Raw genomic sequence first — 12,431 nt, forward strand, 5'->3', positions numbered from 1 at the left:
ACATAGCAATCTTTGGACAAATGTTATTATGGTATGACTCTGAAAGATTTCAGAAGATTAGTTCATGACTAATCTGCGAGGGATAATATAAAAACAAAATTTGACAAAAACACTAAGATGGCCAGAAAGGACTGGGCTTATGATTTCCTGCAGAGACGAAATCTTAGCCTTCAGATCCCACAGAGAACGTCTTGGACGTGTGATGTTGGTTCAACAAACAGCAAACGAGCATCTTCTTTGATAATCTTTCACCGCTGATGGAGAGATATAAATTTGAACCTCATTGCATATACAACATGGATGAGTCAGGAATTACAATTGTTCCTAACAAGATTCAGAAAGTGATTGCAACATGCGCCAAGATGCACATAGGCAAAATAGCATCTGGAAAAAGAGGTCAGCTGATAACGGTTGTAAGATGTATGGGAGCTGTATGGGAGCTGGGGGGAGTTACATTCTTCCACGAATAATATTTCCTCAGAAAAGGATGAAGGAGAGTTTGAAGAGCAGTGCCCCTCCTGGGTCACTAATGACGTGCTCGGACACTGGATACAACAACTCAGATTTGTGTCTCACATGGCTACAACATTTTCATCACATTTGAGTCTGAATGCCGTTCTTTACTGCAGGGACCATAACATTCACGTGCTTACCATTCCTCCACACAGCAGCCACAAAATGCAGCCACTGGATTGCTGCTTTTTCAAGCAACTGAGGGAATTTTATTCACAGGAATGCAACCAGTGGCTAATTAACCACCCTGGATATGTAACTATGCAAGAATGTATCGCTGAATTGTTTAGAAACGCTTATCAAAGGACAGCCACAATGACGAAGGCAACAAAGGCGTTCAAGATATGTGGCATTAATCCAATCGATTGTCACATATTCACCGAGGAAGATTTCCTGCCCTCAACTGTTACAGACTAAAGTGACCAATTTAATGACGCATCCACAGTTGAAACTGGATCTCTTCAGAGCCAAAGTTCAGACACATCTACAAATGAACCACAACCAGGACCAAGTACTTACGTTTCCCCATAAGAAATAATTCCTTTGCCAAGAAGAAAAGATTGCCAAAAAAGACAGAAGGAAAGAAATCAGATATAGTATCTGGGACCCCATTCAAGAAGCAACTGGAATCCCAATCAACAGAACAAGAAATAAAGTAACCAAAGAGGAAACTGATTCTGATCAAGCAAACAAAAAGAAAGCAAAGCAACACTTAAATACGTCTAGGGAAAATTCACAAACTTTTCATGTCCAGGCTGTACTGAAAAATACAATAATCCACCAACAGAAGACTGGATTCAATGTCTCAAGTGCGAGGAGTGGTGGCATGAATCCTGCTCTTGTTATGAAGATTCTGGACACTTCATTTGTGATCTCTGTTAAAAATATTTTTGTCGGACAGGAATATTTTTGCATGTTTTTGATGACACGCCCAGATTCATTCATTAGGTCAAATATTGTATCAACAGTAACTGTTATATGCTGAGAAACAAGGTATATTACGGCAATGTATGCTAGAAATTAAATAAAAGACAAAGAACTAAATGACACACATGTTTTTCTCATTTGATAATAACGTGCAAATTTACCCCACTAGAAACGCGCTCTTACCCTATGGTCGGGTAAGACTGCGCATTTGCATTCCTTTTTTTTTTACTAATTGCGAATTACAGTTTCAATTGTTTGACTTTCAGACTCTGTCATACAACAGGGAGAGTTCAGAAGAAATGCCAGTTACAATATAATTGTAATTTGTGACGTTTCCTTCAGTATATCGCTATTTAAACATTAAGTGCGCAATCTTGCCCCACTTTATGTTTGCAATAGCATGCACACACTGTATGGGCGAGCATTTACCGGTAGGACATTTAGCATGTTATGGATGTTGTTTTGTCAGTAAATGTGAACAACATTCTGTGTTGCTGCCAAAGGACTGTCCCTGTATGCTTACTCAAACTAGTGGAGATTGAGAATTGTTGTTGTGGTCTTCAGTCCTGGGACTGGTTTGATGCTACTCTATCCTGTGCAAGCTGCTTCATCTCCCAGTACCCACTGCAACCTACAGCCTTCTGAATCTGCTTAGTGTATTCATCTCTTGGTCTCCCTCTACTATTTTTATCCTCTACGCTACCCTCCAATACTAAATTGGTGATCCTTTGATGCCTCAGAACATGTCCTACCAACCGATCCCTTCTTCTCGTCAAGTTGTGCCACAAACTTCTCTTCTCCCCAATCCTATTCAATACCTCCTCATTAGTTATGTGATCTACCCAGCTAATCTTCAGCATTCTTCTGTAGCACCACACTTCGAAAGCTTCTATTCTATTCCTGTCCAAACTATTTATCGTCATCTTTCACTTCCATACATGGCTACACTCCATACAAATACTTTCAGAAACGACTTCCTGATACATAAATCTATATTCGATGTTAACAAATTTCTCTTCTTCAGAAACGCTTTCTTTGCCATTGCCAGTCTACATTTTATATCCTCTCTACTTCGACCATGATCAGTTATTTTGCACCCCAAATAGCAAAACGTGTTTACTACTTTAAGTGTCTCATTTCCTAATCTAATTCCCTCAGCATCACCAGACTTACTTCGACTACATTCCATTATCCTCATTTTGATTTTGTTGATGTTCATCTTATATCCTCCTTTCAAGACACTGTCCATTCCATACAAATACTCTTCCAAGTCCTTTGCTGTCTATGACATAATTACAATGTCATCGGCGAACCTCAAAGTTTTTATTTCTTCTCCATGGATTTTAATACCTACTCCAAACTTTTATTTTCTTTCCTTTACTGCTTGCTCAATATACAGATTGAATAACATCGGGGAGAGGCTACAACCCTGTCTCACTCCCTTCCCAACCACTGCTTTCCTTTCATGTCCCTCGACTCATAACTGCCATCTGGTTTCTGTACAAATTGTAAATAGCCTTTCACTCCCTGTATTTTAACCCTGCCACCTTTAGAATTTGAAAGAGAGTATTCCAGTCAACATTGTCAAAAGATTTCTCTAAGTCTACAAATGCTAGAAATTTAGGTTTGCCCTTCCTTAATCTAGCTTCTAAGATAAGTCATAAGGTCAGTATTGCCTCACGTATTCCAGTGTTTCTACGGAATCCAAAGTGATCTTCCCCGAGGTTGGCTTCTACTAGTTTTTCCATTCGTCTGTAAAGAATTCGTGTTAGTATTTTGCAGCTGTGGCTTATTAAACTGATTGCTGGGTAATTTTCACATCTGTCAACACCTGATTTCTTTGGCATTGGAATTATTATATTCTTCTTGAAGTCTGAGGGTATTTCGCCTGTTTCATACATCTTGCTCACAAGATGGTAGAGTTTTGTCAGGACTGGCTCTCCCAAGGCCGTCAGTAGTTCCAATGGAATGTTGTCTACTCCGGGGGCGTTGTTTCGACTCAGGTCTTTCAGTGCTCTGTCAAACTCTTCACGCAGTATCGTATCTCCCATTTCGTCTTCATCTACATTGTCTTCCATTTCTATAATATTGTCCTCAAGTACATCGCCCTTGTATAGACCCTCTATATACTCCTTCCACCTTTCTGGTTTCCCTTCATTGCTTGGAACTGGGTTTCCATCTGAGCTCTTGATGTTCATACAAGTGGTTCTCTTATCTCCAAAGGTCTCTTTAATTTTCCTGTAGGCAGTATCTATCTTACCCCTAGTGAGATAAGCCTCTACATCCTTACATTTGTCCTCTAGCCATCCCTGCTTAGCCATTTTGCACTTCCTGTCGATCTCATTTTTGAGACGTTCGTATTCCTTTTTGCCTGCTTCATTTACTGCATCTTTATATTTTCTCCTTTCATCAATTAAATTCAATATTTCTTCTGTTACCCAAGGATTTCTACTAGCCCTCGTCTTTCTACCTACTTGATCCCCCGCTGCCTTCACTACTTCATCCCTCAGAGCTACCCACTCTTCTTCTACTGTATTTCTTTCCCCCATTCCTGCCATTTGTTCCCTTATGCTCTCCCTGAAACTCTGTACAACCTCTTGTTCTTTCAGTTTATCCAGGTCCCATCTCCTTAAATACCCACCTTTTCACAGTTTCTTCAGTTTTAATCTACAGGTCATAACCAATAGATTGTGGTCAGAGTCCACATCTGCCACTGGAAATGTCTTACAATTCAAAACCTGGTTCCTAAATCTCTGTCTTACCATTATATAATCTATCTGATGCCTTTTAGTATCTCCAGGGTTCTTCCATGTATACAACCTTCTTTCATGATTCTTAAACCAAGTGTTAGCTATGATTAAATTGTGCTCTGTGCAAAATTCTACCAGGCGGTTTCCTCTTTCATTTCTTTGCCCCAATCCATATTCACCAACTACATTTCCTTCTCTCCCTTTTCCTATACTCGAATTCCAATCACCCATGACTATTAAATTTTTGTCTCTCTTCACTATCTGAATAATTTCTTTTATTTCATCATACATTTCTTCAATTTCTTCATCATTCCAGACCCAGCTGGCATATAAACTTGTACTACTGTAGTAGGTGTGGGCTTCGTATCTATCTTGGCCACAATAATGCGTTCACTATGCTGTTTGTAGTAGCTTACCCGCAGTCCTATTTTCCTATTCATTATTAAATCTACTCCTGCATTACCCCTATTTGATTGTGTGTTTATAATCCTATAGTCACCTGACCAGAAGTCTTGTTCCTCCTGCCACTGAACTTCCCTAATTCCCACTATATCTAACTTTAACCTATCCATTTCCCTTTTTAAATTTTCTAACCTACTTGCCCGATTAAGGGATCTGACATTCCGTGCTCCGATCTGTAGAACGCCAGTTTTCTTTCTCCTGATAACGACATCCTCTTGAGTAGTCCCCGCCCTAAGATCCGAATGGGGGACTATTTTACAGTAAATCTGCATGCCCTCGGGAAAAATTACGGCCGTAGTTTCCCCTTGCTTTCAGCCGTTCGCAGTACCAGCACAGCAAGGCCGTTTTGGTTATTGTTACAAGGCCAGATCAGTCAATCATCCAGACTGTTGCCCTTGCAACTACTGAGAAGGCTGGTGCCCCTCGTCAGAAATCACACGTTTGTCTGGCCTCTCCACAGATACCCCTCCGTTGTGGTTGTACCTATGGTACGGCTATCTGTATCGCTGAGTCGCTGAGGCACCCAAGCCTCCCCACCAACGGCAAGGTCCATGGTTCATGGGGGGAGGGGGGGGGGGGGATTGAGAAAAGTTCAAGGAAAGAACAATTAGTAGTTCATTCAGGGATGATTACAAAGGTAGAATTGATGCACAGCCTGACAGAGGAAGAGATTCTAGATATTTTATAGAGGGATGAAGGGCCAGAAACAGAAGACACTGACAGAAATTATTCATATTCTTCAGATGAAAGTATGGGCAATGAATAAGGTGCATATGTGTTTCAGTTGTTCGTACAGTGAGTAATTCATTCATGCATTTTGTATTCTGAGTGATGTTCACTCTGATTTCCATTCCGAATACGGATCTAAGCATTATTTCTTTATGCAGGCAATTATACAGACTATCAGTCATTGTCTGTAGTACCTGCTTATATTCATAACTCTCATATACCTGCTTTTAAATATTCCTGTACTATTTTTGTGAATGCAGCCAGAATCACAATTGTGTCACTAAAAGAGAGAGCCTGTAACACTTTTTTTTCATCTATTTGAAATATATATTCTAAAATTAATTCATATTTCTATAAAATATTTACTTTTCCCTTTTAGATGGTGCAAGAATCATATTCCTATCATATTTCTGTACTTTACAATGTCATTTAAAAGCAATCTATAATTATGTCAGTTCACAGGAAAATACTGGTTGTGAAGACACCAGTGTTGAATGTGTTAATGTCTCTACATTTATTTATTTATGACATGGCATGAGCAGTGCAATAATTCATGTTCAAATACTGTTTTATCACGAGGATCAAAATAACATACCATTGACATATTCTGTACCATACAGCACTGAAAGAGCTGTGGCAGAAGCATCTAGTGGCTGTAAAGCAGTTTCCTCTTTCGAATGTGAATCTTCTAAACCTAAAAGGGCTCCTGCAACAAAAATACTTTTGTAGGTGCCATTTCCTTATTACTTAATAATAATAATAATAATAACAATAACAATAATAATAATACGAGAGAAGGAAAGTTGCTACTCACCATATAGCGAAGGTGGTGAGTTGCAATAGGCACAATAAAAAGATTCACACAATCATAAATTTTGGCCACTAAGGCCTTTGTCAGCAGTAAACACACGCACACGTAAGCGCAACTTGCACACACATCTGCAGTCTCAGAGAGCTGAAACTACACTGCGAGCAGCAGCACCAGTGCATGAGGACGAGGCTGGGGCAGGGATGGGGAGGGACAGTATGGTGGGAGTGGCGGACAGTGAAGTGTTGCAGTTCAGACGGAGGGTAGGAGAAAAGGTGTGGAAGGGGGAGGGGTAAGTAGAGGAAAGGAGAGAAATAAAAATAAAATAAATTAAAAGACTGGGTGTGGCAGTGAAATGACAGCTGTGTAGTGCTGGAATGGGAAAAGGGAGGGATGGGTGAGGACAGTGACTAACGAATGTTGAGGCCAGGAGGGTTACGGGAACATAGGATGTATTGCAATACAAGTTCCCACCAGCGCAATTCAGAAAAGCTGGTGTTGGTGGGAATGATCCATATGGCACAGGCTGTGAAGCAGTAATTGAGATAAGGGGTATCATGTTTGGCAGCATGTTCAGCTACAGGGTGGTCCACTTGTTTTTTGGCCACAGTTTGTCGGTGACTGTTCATGCGGACAGACAGCTTGTTGGTTGTCATAGAATGCAGCACAGTGGTTGCAGCTTAGCTTGTAGATCACATGACTGGTTTCACAGGTAGCCCTGCCTTTGATGTGATAGGTAATGTTAGTGGCAGGACTGGAGTAGGTGGTGGTAGGAGGATGTCTAGGACAGGTCTTGCATCTAGGTCTATTACAAGGGTATGATCCACGAGGTAAGGGATTGGGAGTAGGGGTTGTGTGGACAAGTATATTGTGTAGGTTTGTGGACGGCGGAATATCATGGTAGGAGGGGTGGGAAGGATAGTGGGTAGGACACTGCTCATTTCAGGTCACGACGAGAGATAATCGAAACCCTGGCAGAGAATCTAATTGAGTTGCGTCAATCCCGGCTAGTACTGAGTTACGAGGGGAATGCTCCTCTGTGGCCAGACTGTGGGACATTGGGAGGTGGTGGGAGACTGGAAAGATAGGGCAAGGGAGATTCGTTTTTGTACAAGGATGGGAGGATAATTACGGTCAGTGAAGGCTTCAGTGAGACCCTCGGTATATTTAGAGAGGGGCTGCTCGTCACTGCAAATGCGACGATGATGGGTGGGTAGACTGTATGGAAGGGACTTCTTGGTATGAAACGGGTGGCAGCTTTCAAAGTGGAGGTATTCCTGATGGTTAGTAGGTTTGATATGGACAGAGGAACTGATGTAGCCATCTCTGAGGTGGAGGTCAACATCTAGGAAGGTGGAGTAGGACCAGGTGAAGCAAATGGAGGAGAAGTAGTTGAGGTTCTGGAAGAATGTGAATAAGGTGTCCTCACCTTCAATCCAGACAGCAAAGATGTCATCAATGAATCTGAACCAGGTGAGGGGTTTAGGATTCTGGGTTTTTAGGAAGGATTCCTCCAGATGGCCCATGAATAGGTTAGCATAGGATGGTGCCATGCGGGTGCCAATAGCCGTACTGTGGATTTGTTTGTAGGTAATGCCTTCAAAGGAGAAGTAACTGTGGGTGAGGATATAGTTGGTCATGGAGACTAGGCAGGAGGTTGTTGGTTTGGAATCAATAGGGCATCTGGACAGGTAGTGTTCAATAGCAGTAAGGCCATGGGCATTAGGAATGTTAGTGTACAGGGAGGTGGCATCGATAGTGACGAGCGGGCCACCGTGTGGTAAAGGTAAAGGGAAAGGAACTGTTGGGAGTCGGTCGAGGAAATGGTTGGGGGGTGGGTGGGGGGGTGCGGGCAGAGGGTGGTAAGAGTGAAATCTGAGGAAGACGAAAACTCACTAAAATTGGCGAGATGTCACTAAAAATACACATATATTTAACAGAGAATCAAATTTAATCTTTCTTCTGCTGACGTCTTGACAAAACAACCCACACAAAAAAGGTGTCACATTTTACACTGCGATCAAACTGCAGCTACTAATTTTAAACATGCAACAAACTATCGAAATAAACTGAAAATTCCTCATAGTAACAGCTGGTTACATTGATGCACAATACAAATTAAGTATCATATTGTCACACCATAATAAGAATCAACTCCAAATGCAAAAGCAGGGTCGTCAATGAAGTAAAACACTTAAAACAGAAAGCACGTTTATTACAAACACCATCGTACAGCCAGAACAGAACTCAGCTCCTGGATGATGAGTACAGCTATTTATACAAATGGTGAAGATTCAGAAATAGACAAACATCAGAAACTTTGAGAATTTTCCAGAGCTGATAAATATTAAATGAGAAGCAACTGCTGCTGGTCAGGATTGAACTGGAGAATCACAGCACATTAGTCAGTGATGGTAACTGTTACAACACACTACACGAAGCACAGATCACAGCATTGCTCCCTCTCCTGAAAAAAACTGCAAACTTCAAACTGCTTTTTCAATTCTCATTGGAGTCAGTTATACCGGCCTGGGTCTAGATCTTGTCAATGGTCCTCTGTATGGCAGGGCTGGCAGATCCTCATGTTCTTGGTGTGTCATCACATCCTCTTCATTATGATGAGCATTGAAGAAGTCCCTTCCATCAGAGCTTTGCAGTTGTTTTGCCCATCTTCAATTTTCTTGAACAAGAAGCCTTCGTAACCGACCTGCACTCTTGAACTTTAGTAGAGCTTTACCTCTACAGTTTTGTCTTCTTGACGATGGGTCAAAATCTTAGACTTTCTATGTAATGTCCAACAAGGTACAAACAATACAATAAGGCCCATAATAGAGCTTTAGTACTTTTTTCCATACCAAGTCTCCTGGACTGTATCTCACTGGCAGTGCTTGTCATTATAACACTCTCGGTATTTCTCCTGAATGTCCTGGGCCCATATGCAAGCCAGATGTCTTCCTTTTTTGGTCCTGGTGATGCTTTTCACTTAGGCGTCCTGAGTTTCATCCAGCTGAAACAGGAACTGTGTATCGATTGTTATTTGGACCTCTTAACCATTGAGCAGCAAGAGCAGTGTGAGGTCTGTAGTGTCTTGCTTCATCATACTGTATGTCATGAAGAACAGTACTGTATCCTAAACCTCTTGTTCGATATCAACATACATTGAGAGGATACCATTCAATGTCTTATTAAAAGCGTTCTCTGAAGCCACTTGACAATGGCCGGAAGGCAGTTGTCATATTGTGCGTAATGTTGCAATGTGAAATGAAGTCTCACACTAGTCTCAACAAGGAAACCTTTCCATGTTAAGAGATGATTATATGGGTGCTCTGTGCTTCAAAATGATGTCTTCCACCTGGAACCTTACAATTTCCGGTCCTTTGACAGTCTGTACATATTTGGTGACAGCACATCAGTTGAGGCAGTAAGTGCAGGCTATTATCTATTGATTCCCATTTGAAACTTCAGGAACCTCCCCAAGAGGTCAATTCCAGTTCGATGCAGTGGTGCTGCAGCATGTGGAATTGATATCAGATTCCTCAGTGGTAAATATGGCTTGTGCTTCCATTGCTGTCATTCCTTACAGTGAGTCACATAGTGTCTAATGAGTTGGTTGAGACCTGGTCAGTGATACCCATGTCTGATTCTATCCAGGGTCGATATGAGTCCCATGAGACCAGATGTTCGAGCATCCTATAAAAACTGCAGTACAGGAGACTGTAGATGGGCAGTGATGACTAACAACCATTTTCACCCCATCAGATCATAGCTCTTCTTATATAATGTTCTGTTTATTTGGTCAGTTCTTTATTTTTGGAGCCTTCTATGGTTCTCAACGATGCGGAATCTTTCCTCTCTTCACTAGCAGTGTCACATAATGCGGCAATGACTGTAATTTCTTCCACACTTCTTTGTTCCAACACAGGATTCCTTGAAAGGCAGTCAGTGTCCTTGTGTTTGTGTCCATTTTTGTATACCACTGTGGTGTATTCCTCAAGCCTCAATGCCCATCTTGTCAGTCAACCTGATGGATCCTTCATGCTAGTCATCCAGCATAGAGTATGGTGGTTTATCACAACAGTGATTTGGCACTAGTATGAGCACATTCCGAGAAAACTTCGCATCTCACAAATACGCCAAGAAATCAGAAAATTTGTGACTGCTCCTATTTTCTCTGGACTGGGATACATTCCATCACCATCCTCTAGGTGTCGCAAGATTTTTATTTCTTAGATAGTGAAGAGGCACCTTTTCGGTTTCAAGCAGAGGCCTGTAGTCTGAATACATTTGAACACTGTTGTCGAGTGGCTTTGATGTTCTTCAAAGGTCTTCAAAAAAATCACAATGACATCCAGAACAGTTCCTCCGCTTAAGTTGTCTGAGAAGGTTGTACATCATATGATCCAAGGTAGCTGGTGCATTACATATTCCTCATAGCAGTCTTACGTGTCATCAGTGCTCAGCAGTGGGTACGCATCTTTTTTCATGAATCTGTTCAGTCATCAGTAGATGATGCAGAAACACTATGTACCATCCTCCTCCTTCATTAGGGTGACTGATGAGGTCCAAAGACACTCTAAAGGTTCAATGATGTCATCTTGCAGCATCTTCACTTGCTCCAGCATTATATGGCATTCAACCAGTTACATCCTATACGAGTGCCAGTTAGACTGGTGAACGATCCCTGATGTCAATACAGTGTTTTACCCCAGGTTGTTTGGCCTCACTTTTCTCCACTGTGGATCCGAAAGTTGGCACAGAATAGCTAACATTTGCCAATATTGTTCCTCGGTCATGCCAGATCCTATTGGCAGTTTGATAGAACTGTCCTCCCCTATACTGTCTGTTGTGATAACAGCACGAGTCTTCATCAGTGGCATTAAGCTGTCATTCTTGAATTTAGGGATGAGCTACTGCTGCTTGTGAAAATTAGTTATCCAAAGTTCTACTTAATCACACACAATGTTTATGATCATCACTGGCATGTACAGTAGATTTCTGTTGTGAGCCTGAGTATTTTTCTGCAACCGACAAAAATTTCACTGTTTAACTTAGCATCTAGACTGATCAATGGAACTCATCTCATTGATGGTGGTGGGATAACAACATCTTCAATGGCAAACAACCACCCAGAGCAATCTTACATGTGCTAGTTATAATAGCTCCGTCAATCTGGATCTCCGTTTTTCCACAGTCTAAGACTGCTTGTGATGCCTGGAAGAAGTCCCATCTGAGGGTAACATTATGGCTATATTCGGATAAAATGACAAATTTAAAGGATTGTGTTTTGTTATTGATAGTTATTCTTGTAATACATGTTCCTATCTGTTAGGTGTGTTTCTCATTTGCAATCTTCAGTATACAACTTGCATATCATGGAACAGTCTTCTTTAGTTGGTGGTGGTAAGTATTTGAAATTACAGAAAAGAAAGCCCCTGAACTGAATAGTGCCCGAACAGGTTGGCTGTTGATGATGACATCAATGAGATTTCCTACCATCTTGATGACTGCTATCCATAGAGGACTGTCAACTGCGGAAGCCTCACCTCCATAGATGGTCAACACACTTAGTTGAGTCTGGCCTTGGCGGCCAGAGGCTGTGGTCATGTGTTCGAGAGTAGTCTCGTGAGTGTGAGTGTGAGTGTGTGTGTGTGTGTGTGTGTGTGTGTGTGTGTGTGTGTGTGTGTGATCACTTGGTTGGGCCAACCTGCAACTCAGCATCTACAACTATCCTTTTCATAAATATTGCCACTATGGTGTTTCATTTAAAGCACTGCAGACTATAAGATGCATCTTAACTCTTAAATTTTTTAAATATTATTTTTACCATTTTTATTGTTGGGCTGCAAAGCCACACTAATAAAGTTCTTAGTTTACAAAATCGAACTGACCCTTAAAATTCCTGAAAACTGTCATCGGAACTTGGTTGGTTTGGGGGAGGGGACCAAACACTGAGGTCATCAGTCCTATCGGATTAGGGAGGGATGGAGAAGGAAGTCGGTCATGCCCTTTCACAGGAACCATCCTGATATTTACCTGAAGCGATTTAGGGAAATCACGGAAAACCTAAATCTTGATGGTCGGCCACAGGTTTGAACTGTCGTCCTCCGAATGAGACTCCAGTGTGCTACTCACTGCGCCATCTCGCTCGGTACCTGAACTTTTTTCTTCTTCTTCTTCTTCTTCTTACTTCTCCTCCTCCTCTTAATAAATAAGATGGTCTTCACTGTCATTGAGAGTGTTAC

At 41.5% G+C, this 12,431-nt stretch overlaps 1 protein-coding gene across 2 annotated transcripts in view; it reads right to left on the bottom strand.

The window, feature by feature from the left end:
- Positions 1-12,431, bottom strand: part of LOC126267175 (eukaryotic translation initiation factor 2-alpha kinase-like) — a 165,367-nt gene that overhangs the window by 87,611 nt on the left and 65,325 nt on the right. For both annotated transcript variants that reach the window (XM_049972136.1, XM_049972137.1), the window contains exon 8: positions 5,977-6,087. In XM_049972136.1, the coding sequence (XP_049828093.1) occupies positions 5,977-6,087 (111 nt within the window). The remainder of the gene's footprint in view (positions 1-5,976; positions 6,088-12,431) is intronic.

This window comes from Schistocerca gregaria, chromosome 4 (assembly GCF_023897955.1).
Source record: "Schistocerca gregaria isolate iqSchGreg1 chromosome 4, iqSchGreg1.2, whole genome shotgun sequence".
Classification (NCBI taxonomy): domain Eukaryota; kingdom Metazoa; phylum Arthropoda; class Insecta; order Orthoptera; family Acrididae; genus Schistocerca; species Schistocerca gregaria.